This window comes from Lithobates pipiens, unplaced genomic scaffold (genome assembly GCF_037356315.1).
Source record: "Lithobates pipiens isolate NorthernLeopardFrog02 unplaced genomic scaffold, aLitPip1_a1.2 Scaffold_8, whole genome shotgun sequence".
Lineage (NCBI taxonomy): Eukaryota > Metazoa > Chordata > Amphibia > Anura > Ranidae > Lithobates > Lithobates pipiens.
The window spans coordinates 472137794-472155353 of record NW_027507903.1 but is presented as its reverse complement, the minus strand read 5'-3'; the positions used below and the strand labels follow the sequence as shown (position 1 = coordinate 472155353).

At 39.9% G+C, this 17560-nt stretch overlaps 1 protein-coding gene across 3 annotated transcripts in view; it reads right to left on the bottom strand.

Annotated features, from left to right (window-relative positions):
* PDE3A (phosphodiesterase 3A) overlaps positions 1–15826 on the bottom strand; it is a 307110-nt gene extending 291284 nt beyond the window's left edge. The window contains exon 1 of one of the 3 annotated variants that reach the window (XM_077468665.1): positions 15423–15826. In XM_077468665.1, the coding sequence (XP_077324791.1) occupies positions 15423–15497 (75 nt within the window). In that variant the 5' untranslated portion in view covers positions 15498–15826. The remainder of the gene's footprint in view (positions 1–15422) is intronic. The other 2 variants (XM_077468664.1, XM_077468666.1) reach the window with 2 other exon arrangements.
* Between the last annotated feature and the right edge of the window lie 1734 nt (positions 15827–17560).

Genomic DNA, 17560 nt, shown 5'->3' with positions numbered 1-17560 from the left:
CTGCACATCAGGCCCCAGGAGGGGCACCAGGGTTCTAAGGGGAGGTCCTGCTATCCAACTATTCCTGGCTGTCAGTCCCAGAGAAAAGTTTGGATACTTACCTGCCCCAGAAATGGGAGGATAATTAAACATCTGGTCTTTGTCTGAATCAGAATGCAAATATTCATTGCCACCTTCTCACTCATCTTTCAACTCCGCTCACCCCAAACACCCTCTGACATTGCACAGTGGAGGCTCAATGATCTGTACATACACTGTCAGCCTTCCCTTCTGTGGGGGCTGATTCCACCTGAATGAAAACTACTCTGTAACATCAATATGGAAACCGACTATTAGAAAAATGTTTATAATGACATTCCAAGTGACTGATGAAACCGATGCACTGAGGAAATTATTTCCCATACTTCTGATCCACATCCAAAATGTCCCAAAATTTCCTTCATGTGTCTGGCCACTTTATTAGATGTATTTATTTGCAGAAACCTGTTCATACTTCACATGTATCGTCTTTTTATGTTCTTCTATAACACATTTGTCACCAGTCATGATACAACAGCCAGCAGGAAGTTCCCTGGTGATAACGAACCTCCATAGTAATTCCGATCTGTCAAAGGCTCAACAATGTCCCCCACTGTCCCAGCTCCCCTGGAAAACGTTGTTTGTTGAGAGTCGCCTACCATGGCCTAGCTGGAGGTGACACTATCAAACCCATGGAAACACACGGAGCCCCTTTCCGGCCAACACTCAACAAATTATACAAATTTTACAAATCACTTATTACTTATTGTCCTGATTTTATCACAAGGCCAAAATTCACAGGATCCCATTTCAGGGCCTGGACAGAAAGGATAAACAATACTCACCTACCACCAATTTACTATAGATAGTGTATATGATATATCCACCACCTATATTTATATGTACACACTATATCCCTCCAATACAATCTACATTTTATACTATATGCCTCCTAATATATATACAGTATATGTGTATATGCTGTGCAGTCTTCCTTACATACTATATCCTTTCTCTTATATCCCTGGATTGGATAATGGGAAACAGGTCTTCAAAGTATTTACTCAGTAGTAAATTGTTCTTAAAAATGATTTTCATTTGTTGGCTATACGGAATTCAATCCTAAAATAACCCAACACACATGCCCTGCTGTATATTACTTATATTGTAAACATTATTCCCTTCGTAATATACTGCTTGCATACATTACACAATATAAAGCACATTCTTCACATGTTATTTTGTATACACCTTATATATTATATTTTTTGTGTTAAACTTGTATGTTATAATCCCTGTATGCTTTGCTCTTTGTATATTAAATTTCTTGTATGTTATAGTATCTGTATGTTAAACTATTTGTATATGGTACTCCTTGTATGTTATATTTTCTGCATAATACACATTCTGTATTTTACACTTTTTGTATACCTCTTGTTTTATACTTGTACTCTTTGTATAATATACTTCTTGCATGTTATACTCTTTATATGCCATACTATTAATATGCTAAACTATTTGAATAATATACTTCTTGTATGTTATATTTTTTTGTATACTACACTTTTTTGTATTTTATACTTCTTGCATGTTATACTCTTTGTATACTATACTTTTTTGTATATTTCTTGTGTTATACTTGTGTACTACACTGTTTGTATAATATACTTCTTGCATGTTATACTCTTTATATACCATACTCTCTGTATGCTTCTATTATTTATACGCTTGTATACTACAGTTCACTCCCTGTACATAATATTTCTTGTAGTCTTTATTTGCTAAACGATTTGAATATTATACTTCTTGCATGTTATACTCTTTGTATACTGTATTTTTTTGTATACTTCTTGTTTTATACTTATATACTACACTCTTTTTATATTATACTTCTTGTATGTTATAATTTTTATATACCATACTCTTTGTATATTTCTATTACGTTAAAGTTCTTTTATGCTATACTCTTGTTTGCTACACTCTCTGTACATTATATTTCTTGTATGTTATACTATTTGTATACTATCCTTTTTGTACGTTATCCTCCTTGCATGTTATACTCTTGATATACTATCCTTTTTGTATGTTATACTCCTTGTATGTTATACTCGTCCTTTGTATACTATTCTTTTTGTACGTAATACTCCTTGCATGTTATACTCTTGGTATACTATTCTTTTAGTACGTATTACTCCTTGTATGTTATACTCTTTGTATATTATCCTTTTTGTACGTTATACTCCTTGTATGTTATACTCTTTGTATACTACTCTTTTCGTATACTATGCTTCTTGTATGTTATACTTTCTGTATAATATACTTCCAGTATGTGATATTCTTTGTAATCTGCACTGTTTCTGTACCATAACCCCTTTGAATACTACATGGCAGGGATCCAGCTTGTCCTTACGGGCTGCATATAGTGAGAATTTTGGGACAGTATCCTCATTTTACTTCATTCACTACTGTGTGTTAATTAGAGAAATGCTGAAAATATGTCCGGGATTTGGCCCTTGGGGGCTGCAGCTGGACATCCTCCTGTACACCTTATATGTATATGGTGCTCTCTGTGTGCTTTATTCTTTGGGATTTATATTTCCACTATCCCTTGCATATTGTGTACTCCCTCCTGCAGTGTTGGAGACATCCCTGTAAGTGGGTGAGATGTTTCACAATTCCAGTGATCTCAGCACAAAACGTCACTTAATGAGTTCAGTACCAAGTCTGTGTTATTTGCAACAGCATCTGAACCAGAGACCCAGCGAGGATAAATTGCCATGCCTCTAATACTAGGACAATCAACAAAGGGTATTAGGAGACTGGGATGAGGCTGTCAGCCGGCAGCATACTCAACAATCGTCCACCATTCCCAGCAAAGTCCTAATTCCTGCAGGAAGTGCAGCTTCACCCTCCCAGGCCGCCCTGCGCATTTTATTTACTTTAATCGAAAATGCGTCCCCATCCTGATGAGCACATGTGCGGACTCAGAGCTCCGTTTCCCCATGCCCTCTGCAAATCCATAGGGAACTGAATTCCTGCAAAACACAGGCTCACTTCTTCTCTCAGCCAAACGAGAGGGGAAAAAAATGTTCCGTACTCACTAACTTTTCTCTAAAAATTCTCTGGCTAAAAATACAGTTTGAGCAATGTACAGACCCTGCTAGAGACATCTCCCTGCCCGGATGCTGTTCTCAGAGAGTCTTTTTTTTTTTCTGGACCTTTTCTCTATTTCACAGAAAAGACCCCAGCGGCAGCAGAAGATTCGTTTTTTTTTTTTATTTTTTTATTTATTTCCTACATTTTGTTCTCTTTAGTTCTAGATGTCACCAGCGTCCCTTCCTCAGCCCCACGATGCTAAATGCCACATGAATGCCCTTTTTTGGTATTCTGGAGTTTTGTGCAGCGTTGCTCTCCCCGAGGGTTGCACGGATCATTCTAACATCTCCATTATCACCTTAGAAATAGATACCACCAGCAGTCATCCAATGCAACATTCGGTTCCTTCAATAGCAGAACTTGGAAATGGTTTGCAATGTTTGAACAGTTTGCTCTGGTTGCGATGCCACAGGCACTGCATGACTGGCACTGCGCCGCTTTTTCAGTGGTGCCGCATACTGCCCTCCTGTACATTTTGTATTGTACTGTAATCGTGTCCGTCTCCCCCCCCCCCCATACATTGTAAAGCACTGCGTAAACTGTTGGCGGTATATAAATCGTTATTAATAATAATAATAATAATAATAATAATAATAATAAGGCTTTTCGGGTAAAGGGGGACATGCATTACGTAATGGTTTGGGAACTTTGTGCTAAGCATCATAGCATTGGGTGAATGTCATTTATTGTGTGATTGGAACTACGGTATATTGAACGCTTGCGCTGTGTCACAGAACAGGATAGAATGTACCCCAATTAAGTATTTGTTTTTTATGTATTTTATATTAAATAAAGTATATTTTTTAATACAAAAAAAGTGGAACATTTGGGGCCCAGAGCAAAAAAAACACCCCAGGGACAATATTGCAGCCCTGAGGATCAGGAGAACTTTGGCTGCTTCAGAGGAACTCTGGCTAACAATCATTTCCATTACATCAGTTACACTCAGAAGCAAAGTTTACATTTTTTCAAGGTGGAAAATTTCTTTCTTTTTTTTTTTCTTTTTTTTTTTACTAAAAGATGACATTTCAGTTTCAACCTAAATGATCATTATTTTCCCCTTGGTTTCAGATTTCCATAATCAATGTAAAGGCATATTTTTTTTTTTAGATTTGGATAAAGTGGAGAGGTGTTACAGCCACTGTCGAGTTTTTATTGCTGTCTGTGTCCCTGTTAGGGAGATTAATTCTCCCCAATTATCCTGATCATCAGAAATAAAAATGAGGATAAATTCCAAATTTGGAGTGGCCACCAAAAACAGGAACAGTGGGGAAATCTTCCAATGGGGGCACTTGATTCCATAACTATCCAATAAGGATATTCCTCACATTGGAAAGATATCCTCTCACTTCCTGTGGAGCTTACAGAAAAGGAAGTAAAGGGACAACCCCCTAATGAAAAAAACAAAAAAACTGATGAGCGATGTTAACCCTTCCCTATGCTATACAAAAAAAAAAGGATAGGATTTGGCTTTAAGCACTTGACCTCCGGAGGATTTACCCCCCTTCATCACCAGGCTATTTTTTTTGTGATACTGCACTGCGTTAATTTAATTGACAATTACGCGGTTGTGTGACGCTGTAGCAAAATAAAATTGATGTCCGTTGTTTCTCACAAATAGAGCTTTCTTTTGGTAGTATTTGATCACCTCTGTGTTTTTTTATTTTTTGCACTATAAACAAAAAAAGACCGATAATTAAAAAGAAAAAAAAAAAACACACAATATTTTGTACTTTCTGCTATAAAACAAATCCAATAAAAAAATAGAAAAAAAAATTGAATTTCTTCATCAATTTAGGCCAATATGTAATCTACATATTTTTGGTAAAAAATAAAATAAAAAAAAAAGAAGAAAATCCTGATAAGCTTATATAGCTTGGTTTGCGCAAAAGTTATAGAGTCTACAAACTATGGGATATTTTTATTTATTTTTGTATTACTAGTGATGGTGGCCACCAGCGACTTCAAGTGGAACTGCGATATTGCGGTGGACAATTTGGACCCTAACTGACACTTTTTGGGACCAGTGACATTATTACAGTGATCAGTGCTAAAAAAATATGCACTGTCACTGTACTAATGACACTGGCAGTGAATGGGTTAATATCAGGGGAGATCAAAGGGTTAAATGTGTGCCTAGCCAGTGTTTGTGTACTGTGTGGGAGGAGACTTTACTAGAAGAAGGCAGTGATCCATGTTACTGCTTTGCATTCATGCCTTCCCTACTGACAGAACGGCAATCTGCCTTTTTTACATCATCGGGTGCTGGCGGACATTGCCTCCGCAGTACCCACCGCTGGGCTCCCGTCGTGTGTGATCACAGTGGGAACTCCAGATCATGGGTGCCACCCTGTATCAGTAAAACTGCTATAAGGCGGGCCTGGTTTGGTTAAATATATATTAGGGGCTTAAAGTGTTTGTAACCCTAAAAAAATAAAATGGATCCTGTTTCCCTAAAGCATGTTATACAGCACAGGGCTTGTGCTGTGTAATTTGGCCCCCTTTATCACCTGAAATACCTGACTGATCCTGCATGGTTCTGCCTTCCCCCTCTAAACTCACCACAGTTTATCATGGCTGCTGAGCCCTGGCACCGTGGTCAGTTTACGTGCCTCCATTATCTGCTGTCTCTCCTTGTTCCCTCTCTCCCCCTTCCTCCCTGACTGTCAGCTGTGTCCTGGCCAATCGCTTCCCTCCTGCTGCAAAAATGATTGTTTTCTTACTATAACCCCCTCTGTTATATTACAGTATGTGCCCCAGTACATGTTGTTTATCAAAAATATGCCGCTTCATATCTAATTTCAGAGCACCGCTCGGCGCTCATGTGACCACCGCAGCTCTCCTCCCCTCCTCCTGGCTGATGTCAGCCAGGTATTCTCAGACCCAACCGCTGTAGCTGTCAGGGAAGACATCGGCGGGTGGTCACGTGAGTGCCAAATTTGGTATAAAAGTGGCATATTTTTGATAAACAACATACACTGGAGCACATACTGAAATATAACAGAGGAGATTGTAGGAAGCAGAAAAGTGGCTTTACAACCACTTAATTACGAATTTCACTTCGTTGTTGACCTTGTCACCACCCTCCTTTTGGGCATGCTTCAATTTAAAAATTGAATAATCAAGACAGAAAATTGTTGGCTGAACAGCGGCTGTATCCAATCAGATGCAGCCACTGGGGGGGGGGTTTTCTAAAACTGGAGAGTGTAAAACCTAGTGTTGTGCATAGAAACCAATCAGATTCCAGGTTTTATTGTCAAAGCTTAATTGAACAAGCTGCAATTAGAAGCTGATTGGCTACCATGCACAGCTGCCCCAGATTCTGAGTGCTCCAGTTTTAGTGAATCTCCCCCTCACTGTTCAGTAGCCGCTGATGCTGGTTGTCAGAATACAATATTTTAAGTGTATGGATGTTTTATTTGTAGTGTAGTTTTACTTTTGTTATTTGGTGTTAATGGCGGTTATTGGTCATTTTATTGTGTGTTTGCATCTTGTTCAGTCTATTGCTGTGTTCCTGTGTTGTGTCGTAACAATTTCCCAATTTCTCTTTGGGATTAATAAAGTATTCTGTATAGCCGCAGCAGCCATCTGTGCCGTATGGTGTAGATGGAGGAAGCTGTTAGAGTATTTTAATTCAGCTCAGCAGGCTGAACCAAAAGAATAAACATAGTAGAAAACACCTGTAGTAATTCCCGGAGGTGGTGAGCGGTTGGTGCACTGGCTTGTAGTGTCCTCCTAGCACTCGAGCAAACATGTAGATAAAAGAAAGCTGACAGCTCGATCCTATGCAATGAATACATTTATTGACCCAGGTGTGGCACAAAATAATGCGGGGCTTACGCGTTTCGGCATGTAGACTTAATCATAGCCCTGTATTATTTTGCACCTGTACCTGGATTAATAAATGTATTCATTGAGGGAGATAGAGCTGATGGATTTTTTTTTATCTACATGAACCAAAAGAAGCTAGGTTATGGCCAGGTTTTGGTAGAGTTTTGGTAGAATGTACAAAGCAAACTACTGCGAAAGCACCAAAATCCTGCACTGTGTGCAACAAGAAGGGATTGTTCGGCCAACATTGAGGGGTCTACCGATGGATATTCACACCATAGGGTAGGGATATGCAATTCGTGGACCTCCAGCTATTGCAGAACTACAAGTCCCATGAGGCATAGCAAGACTCTGACAGCCAGAAACATGACACCCAGAGGCAGAGGCATCATGGAACTTGTAGTTTTGCAACAGCTGGAGGTCCGCTAATTGCATATCCCTGCCATAGGGGTTTCATTAGAAGTGACACATCCCGGAGTGATGTTTGTAAATATCTGCTGTAATCAGGATATAATGAGGTCAGAAAGCAATCACTAAAGGAAAACAATATACAATACGATACTCAAATATTTTCACAGCTCAACGCAAACAATGTTTAAACAATATGATTTTATTTTTCATGTATTAAACTGTGAAAGTGAAATGAAGGTAACAACAGAGAGAAGCCAGCAGGCTCTATTAGATCTGTTTGTCAGGCAGCGGATGTGACTTTTACCAAACATTCTCTGGAGGAGAAGCAATCACTGTCATTTAAAAGACCTGGACCAGAGAGAGAATGTTTGGTGAAAGTCAACATTCACTGCTTTATAAATGGAGCCCTGTGTGTGCCGCAGGGCATGCCGTACAGTGCCGCACACAGATCTGCCCCTCTCTACACTCCGTTGTCATAATCCATTCACACGGAAGATGCTGATTGGAAACAGAATTGGGAAAGTGAACGTCGCACAAACAATGACTCCGCCACTAATGAATTTCACAAAGACCCGCAAAGTGAGCAACAACATTGGGAAGGTGAAATAACTGACAGGCACCTCGACCCATCGGCATGCTCTGCTCACACTGCCGGAAATACGGAAGAAGGAAAGGCAGCGGGCACCATAACATTTCAATTATATATATATATCTATATCTATATATATATATATATATATAGATATAGATAATATATAGATAGCTATATATAGAGATATAGCTATATATATATATATATACCGTACATATATATATATATAGATATATATATATATATATATAGAGAGAGAGAGAAAGAGAGAGATAGATATATATAGATATGTATATATATATATACATATATATATATACTGTGTGTGTGTATATATATATTTTTTATTATTATTATTTTTTCCCCTCAAACATCGATACGGATCCCTTATACTGAATATTTCTTAATACAGTTACACACAACAGCATTTTCCATTTAGTTTGAAGCACAACAGACAGACGGAGCTCCACAATCTGCAGAAAGCGATTCGCATCACCAAAGCCCATAAATGAAGCCATACGCAGCCTCTGGCCATTATAATATCATGATTCTGTACCCCAAATCCTGGAACCCCAACACACACCATGCCATCAGCACTACAATACTGCGTGACACCAGCAACCAGGTGAAGGCAACACCAGGACTCTACAATGCAATACACTTTATATGTCTTCATGTAGCTTAATATAAGGTGTAAAAAGATTTTATGGATACTCTGACAGTTCTCAGCAGATGCCGTTCTTCCTCCTCCACAGGAAGTGGACAGCAACATATCACAGATTGCAACATAATATAATATAGTCCAGTGTGGGGCCTGATAGCGCACACTGCCTGTAATAATCCCGGAGACTCGGGGCACAGAGGTCACAGGTGTGATTGTAGTATCATACACAATAGGGGTTGTAGTACTGTGAGTGTCATCATCCTGCATCACTCATTCACCACACATCGCAACTGTGTAGTGTATACTGAAAAGAGGGCAGAGAAATGACAGTGTTGGGCTATAGTACCTAACACAGCTTGTACTGTACTGTAATATTTCATATATCAGGACACTACTACTAGTCTGTACTGTAATATCATATAATACACTGGGACAATACTTATTTTAATCTATATTGTAATATTATATAATACACTGGGACAATACTAATACTAATCAGTACTGTAATTTCATATAATACACCTGGACACTATTGCTACTAATCTGTACTTAAATTTCACCAGGACACTACTACTACCAATCTGTACTTTAATATCATATAATACACTGGGGCACTACTACTAATCTGTACTATAATATCATATAACATACCTGGAAACTATTACTACGTATCTGTACTGTAATATCATACAATACACCGCAACAGAACTACTACTAATCTGTACTATAATATCATATAATATACCTGGAAACTATTACTACGTATCTGTACTGTAATATCATACAATACACCGCAACAGAACTACTACTAATCTGTACTGTAATATCATATAATGCACCGCAACACAACTACTACTAATCTGTACTGTAATATCATATAATACACCGCAACACAACTACTACTAATCTGTACTGTAATATCATATAATACACCGCAACACAACTACTACTAATCTGTACTGTAATATCATATAATACACCGCAACACAACTACTACTAATCTGTACTGTAATATCATATAATACACCGCAACACAACTACTACTAATCTGTACTGTAATATCATATAATACACCGCAACACAACTACTACTAATCTCTACTGTAATATCATATAATACACCTGGACACAACTACTAATCTGTACTGTAATATCATATAATACACCGGGACACAACTACTTCTAATATGTACGCTAAAATCATAAAATACACTGGGACACAACTACAACTAATCTGTACTGTAATATATAATACACTGGGACACAACTACTACTAATCTGTACTGTAATATCATATAATACACTGGAACACAACTACTACTAATCTTTACTGTAATATATAATATACCGGGACACAACTACTACTAATCTGTACTGTAATATCATATAATACACCGGGACACAACTACTACTAATCTGTACTGTAAAATCATCTAATACACTGGGACTTCATTAATACTAATCTGTACTGTAATATCATAAAATACATTGGGACACCACTACTACCAACCTTTACTGTAATATCATATAATTCATCAGGACATTACTACTACTAATCTGTACTGTAATTCTAAATAATACACCAGGACACAACTACTACTAATCTGTACTGTAATTCTAAATAGTAAACACAGGGCACAACTACTACTTATCTGTACCATAATATCACATAACACACTAGGACATGACTACTACCAATCTGTACTGCAATATCATATAACACACCAGGACACAACTACTACTAATCTGTACTTTATAATAATATAATAGACCAGGACACAACTACTATTAATTTCTACTGTAAATGACATAGACCATACCAGGACACAACTACTACTAATCTGTACCGTAATACTGTATAATACACTGGGACACAACTACTATGAAACTGTACTGTAATATCGTATAAAATGCCAGGATACAACTACTGCTAATCTCTACTGTAATATCATATAATACACCATGGGGTTGATTTACTAAAACTAGAGAGTGCAAAATATGGTGCAGCTCTGCATAAAAAACAATCAGCTTCCAGGATTTATTGTCAAAGATTAACTAAACAAGCTGAAGTTAGAAGCTGATTGGCTACCATAAATAACTGGACCAGATTATGAGTGCTGCAGTTTTAGCAAATCTTCCCCATTGGCACGACTACTATTAATCAGTACTGTAAAATCATATAACATACCAGGATACAACTACTACTAGTCTGTACCTTAATATCATATAATAGACAAGGACACAATCACTAGTAATTTATAATGTAATATCGTATATTACATCAGGACACCACTAAAACCAATCTGGACCACAATATTGTATAATATACTGGGATAAAACTACTACTAATCTGTACTGCAATATCATATAATAGACCAGGAAACAACTACGACTAATCCATACCATAATTTCATATATGACACTGGGACACCACTGCTTCCAATCTGTGCTCTATTGTCATATAATACACTGGACACAGCTACCGCTAATCTGTACTGTAATATTAAATAATATACCAGGGCAAAAGGACCACTAAACTGTACTGTAATATCATATAATACTTTGGGATATTACTAATTCACTAATAATAATCTGTGCTGTAATATTGTATAATACAACATGTAACAACTACTACTAACCTGTACTATAATAAAATATAATACACCAGGTACAACTACTACTAATCTGTACTAGAATATAATATAATACGCCAGGTACAACTACTACTAATCTGTACTATAATATAATATAATATAATATGCCAGGTACAACTACTACTAATCTGTACTATAATATAATATAATACGCCAGGTACAACTACTACTAATCTGTACTATAATATAATATAATACGCCAGGTACAACTACTACTAATCTGTACTATAATATAATATAATATGCCAGGTACAACTACTACTAATCTGTACTATAATATAATATAATACGCCAGGTACAACTACTACTAATCTGTAATGTACTGATCATATAATACATGGAGACACAACTACTACTAATCTGTGATTTTGTATAATACACCTGGACACTACTACTACTAACCTTTACTGTAATATCATATGATACCCTGGGACACTACTACATCTAAGGCCTCATGCACACGAGACGCAGATGAAACCTCTGTTAAAAAAAAGCTGAAACGCGCGTTTAGAAACGCGCGTTTTGCCGCGTTTGCATGCCGCGTTTAGACGCGTTTAGACGCGTTTAGACGCGTTTGCGTTTAAACGCGTTTATAAAGATAACATCATGTAGACCCTCCCCAAGCTCTCAAAGCATTTTTTTTAACTATTTCTGCTATTTTGATCAGAGTGAGCAGCAGCAGCATAGAGAGCAGTTGTACACTTGCATTTGCCGTGTCACTTGCCACGGCACCTGCCACAAGTTGTGGATTGTCCACTTGCCACGTCACTTGCCACAAGTTGGGGATTGTCCACTTGCCACATCACCTGCCACGTCACCTGCCACAAATTGTGGATTGTCCACTTGCCACGTCACTTGCCACATCACCTGCCACGTCACTTGCCACGAGATGTGGATTGTCCACTTTCCACGTCATCTGCCATGCCACCTGCCACAAGCTGTGGATTGTCCACTTGCCACGTCACCAGCCACATCACCTGCCACAAGTTGTGGATTGTCTACTTGCCGCGTCACTTGCCACATCACCTGCCACGTCACTTGCCACGTCACCTGCCACAAGTTGTGGATTGTTCACTTGCCACGTCACCTGCCATGTCACCTGCCACAAGTTGTGGATTGTCCACTTGCCACGTCACTTGCCACAAGCTGTGGATTGTCCACTTGCCACATCACTTGCCACGTCACCTGCCACGTCACTTGCCACGTCACCTGCCACAAGTTTTGGATTGTCCACTTGCCACGTCACTTGCCACGTCAGCTGCCACGTCACTTGCCACGAGATGTGGATTGTCCACTTTCCACGTCATCTGCCATGCCACCTGCCACAAGCTGTGGATTGTCCACTTGCCACGTCACCAGCCACATCACCTGCCACAAGTTGTGGATTGTCCACTTGCCATGTGACTTGCCACATCACCTGCCACGTCACTTGCCACATCACCTGCCACAAGTTGTGGATTGTCTACTTGCCGCGTCACTTGCCACTTCACCTGCCACGTCACTTGCCACGTCACCTGCCACAAGTTGTGGATTGTTCACTTGCCACGTCACCTGCCACGTCACCTGTCACAAGTTGTGGATTGTCCACTTGCCACGTCACTTGCCACAAGCTGTGGATTGTCCACTTGCCACATCACTTGCCACGTCACCTGCCACGTCACTTGCCACGTCACCTGCCACAAGTTTTGGATTGTCCACTTGCCACGTCAGCTGCCACGTCACTTGCCACATCACCTGCCACGTCACCTGCCACAAGTTGTGGATTGTCCACTTGCCACGTCACTTGCCACATCACCTGCCACGTCACTTGCCACGAGATGTGGATTGTCCACTTGCCATGTCACTTGCCACGTCACCTGCCATGTCACTTGCCACGTCAGCTGCCACGTCACTTGCCACAAGATGTGGATTGTCCACTTGTCACATCACCTGCCACATCACTTGCCACATCACCTGCCACAAGTTGTGGATTGTCCACTTGCCACATCACTTGCCACATCACCTGCCACGTCACTTGCCACAAGATGTGGATTGTCCACTTTCCACGTCACCTGCCATGCCATCTGCCACAAGTTGTGGATTGTCCACTTACCACGTCACCAGCCACATCACCTGCCACAAGTTGTGGATTGTCCACTTGCCACACCACTTTCCACGTCACCTGCCACGTCACCTGCCACAAGATGTGGATTGTCCACTTGCCACGTCACCAGCCACATCAACTGCCACAAGTTGTGGATTGTCCACTTGCCACGTCCCTTGCCACGTCCCCTGCCACGTCACCTGCCACAAGTGGATTGTCCACTTGCCACATCACTTGCCACATCACCTGCCACAAGTTGTGCATTGTCCACTTGCCACGTCACCTGACACAAGTTGTGGATTGTCCACTCGCCACGTCACTTGCCACATCCCCTGCCACAAGTGGATTGTCCACTTGCCACATCACTTGCCCCATCACCTGCCACAAGTTGTTGACTTTCCACTTGCCACGTCACCTGCCAAGTCACTTGCCGCGTCACCTGCCAGGTCACTTGCCACGTCACCTGCCACAAGTTGTCTATTGTCCACTTTCCACGTCACTTGCCACTTCACCTGCCACGTCACTTGCCACAAGTTGTGGATTGTCCACTTGCCACATCACTTGCCACCTGCCATGTCACTTGCCACAAGTTGTGGATTGTCCACTTGCCACGTCACTTGCCACAAGTTGTGGATTGTCCACTTGCAATTGCAATTGTTTAAAATATTTTTCTAATGGTTTTTCATCATTTGCAATCATTTTTGAGATTTTTAATGTAAAAAAAAAGGTCACCTTTAAAAACGCATATAAACGCAAACGCGGCTAAACGCGGTAGCGGCGTTTTGCCGCGTTTTACCGCGTTTTGCCGCGTTTTGCGTCTGAAACGCAGAAATTTTTGTTTCTGAACGCATTTTTTTGCTTCTGGAAAAACGAGATTAAACGCAACTGCATATAAACGGAAAAAAACGAGACTGTGTGCATGGACACATAGGATAACATTGAATGAGTTCAGGTGCAGTTGAAAAAACTGTCCAACTGCATCTGAACGCGCGTTTAACTGCGTCTCGTGTGCATGAGGCCTAAGAAGCACTGTAATATATAATACAACAGGAAACAACGAATACTAACCTGTACTGAAGTATCATATAATACACCAGGACATGTTTACCACTAATCTGTACTGTAATTTTTATATATACCTGGACACCACTATTACTAATCTATATTGCAATATTGAATAATACATCAGGACATAACTACTACTAATCTCTACTGTGACATCATATAATATACAAGGACGTGACAATTAATCTATATCGTAATATAATATAATACACGGGATATGACTACAACAAGTCTAGAATGTAATACTGTAATATATACCGGGACACAACTACTGCTAATCTGTACTGTAATATGGTATAACACCCTGCTGGGACTGTACTGTAATATTGTATAATACACCAGGACACAACTACTGCTAATCTGTAGTATTATATTGTGTAATACATCGGGACACAACTACTACTAATCAGTAGTGTAATATTGTATAATACACCAGGACACAACTGCTGCTAATCTGTAGTATTATATTGTATAATACATCGGGACACAACTACTACTAATCTGTAGTGTAATATTGTATAATACACCAGGACACAACTACTACTAATCTGTAGTATTATACTGTATAATAAATCGGGACACAACTACTGCTAATCTGTAGTGTAATATTGTATAATACACCGGGACACAACTACTACTAATCTGTACTGTAATATTGTATAATACACTGTACACAACTATTATAATCTATAATTGTTTAGTGGACATTGTCTGCACAACTCCTCCAGTGTTCTTGTGTAAAGTTGTGATGTTGGTCCCCTGCAGACAATGTAAGAGGAGAGTTGCAGAAGTGTCCAGTGTGGGGAGAAGCTGTGGGATGAGGATGTCTCCCCAGTAGCAGGACACAGAGTGCAGGGAGAGTGGAGTCCTCCTCCAGTTTCAGCGGAGAAAGTTGTGTGAATGATACAATGTCACCGGAGACAGGAAGGACATAAGTTGTGGCACTTACCTGCTCCCTTGGAATACATGGCAAGGAGGTCCTCCGGTGGGCCCTTGTGCTGTTGCAGATCGGGGTCCCAGACATGTTAGCGGTGAGTGTGAGCAGACAGTCTGGGCTCAGTCAGATGTGGCTGCTGCATTCCTCCTTCTATCTGCTGCTTCCTGCTGCTGCTGCTGCCTGTCTGTGCCCGGAATAGTGGAGCTGCCCCTGCACCAGCCTGCCCTCTGCCATCCTCCCCCCCACTGCACTACAACACACACTGTGCAATCACCATCCTCCGCCCGCCTGCTACACACAGCCTGCAAACTTCTCTTCTCCTCTCTGCGCTCCTCTCCCCATCATCCTGCCCAGCTGTGTGTGTGTGTGTGAGAGAGAGAGTGTGTGTGTGTGAGTGAGAGTGCTGGAGAGCTCTGCTACACCCCCCAACACTCTACTGCCTGCCAGTCCCACATACACAGCTGGACAGGACTTGTGTCTTCCTCCTCAACTATACACACTGCACTCTATACATACACTACACACTATACATACACTGCACTCTATACACACTATACATACACTGCACTCTATACACACTATACATACACTGCACTCTATACACACTATACATACACTGCACTCTATACACACTATACATACGCTGCACTCTATACACACACTGCACTCTATACACACTATACATACACTGCACTCTATACACACACTGCACTCTATACACACTATACATACACTGCACTCTATACATACACTGCACTGTATACACACTATACATACACTGCACTCTATACACACACTGCACTCTATACACACTATACATACACTGCACTCTATACACACTATATATACACTGCACTCTATACACACTATACATACACTGCATTTTATACACACTATACATACACTGCACTCTATACACACTATACATACGCTGCACTCTATACACACACTGCACTCTATACACACTATACATACACTGCACTCTATACACACACTGCACTCTATACACACTATACATACACTGCACTCTATACATACACTGCACTCTATACACACTATACATACACTGCACTCTATACACACACTGCACTCTATACACACTATACATACACTGCACTCTATACACACTATACATACACTGCACTCTATACATACACTGCACTCTATACATACACTGCACTCTATACAAACTATACATACACTGCATTTTATACACACTATACATACACTGCACTCTATACATACTATACATACACTGCACTCTATACACACACTGCACTCTATACATACACTGCACTCAATACACACACTGCACTCTATACACACTATACATACACTGCACTCTATACACACTATACATACACTGCACTCTATACATACACTGCACTCTATACACACTATACATACACTGCACTCTATACATACACTGCACTCTATACATACACCGCACTCTATACACACTATACATACACTGCACTCTATACATACTCGGCACTCTATAAATACACTGCACTTTATACATACACTGCACTCTATACACACTATACATACACTGCACTGCACTCTATACACACTATACATACACTGCACTCTATACACACTATACACACACTGCACTTTATACACACTATACATACACTGCACTCTATACATACACTGCACTCTATACACACTATACATACACTGCACTCTATACATACTCTGCACTCTATACATACACTGCACTCTATACACACACTGCACTCTATACACACTATACATACACTGCACTCTATACATACACTGTACTATATACACACTATACATACACTGCACTCTATAAATACACTGCACTGCATACACACTATACATACACTGCACTCTATACACAGTATACATACACTGCACTTTATACACACTATACATACACTGCACTCTATACATACACTGCATTCTATACACACTATACATACACTGCACTCCATACATACTCTGTACTCTATACACACTATACATACACTGCACTCTATACATACACTGCACTCTATACACACACTATACATACACTGCACTCGTTACATACACTGCACTCTATACATACTCGGCACTCTATAAATACACTGCACTTTATACATACACTGCACTCTATACATACTATACATACACTGCAC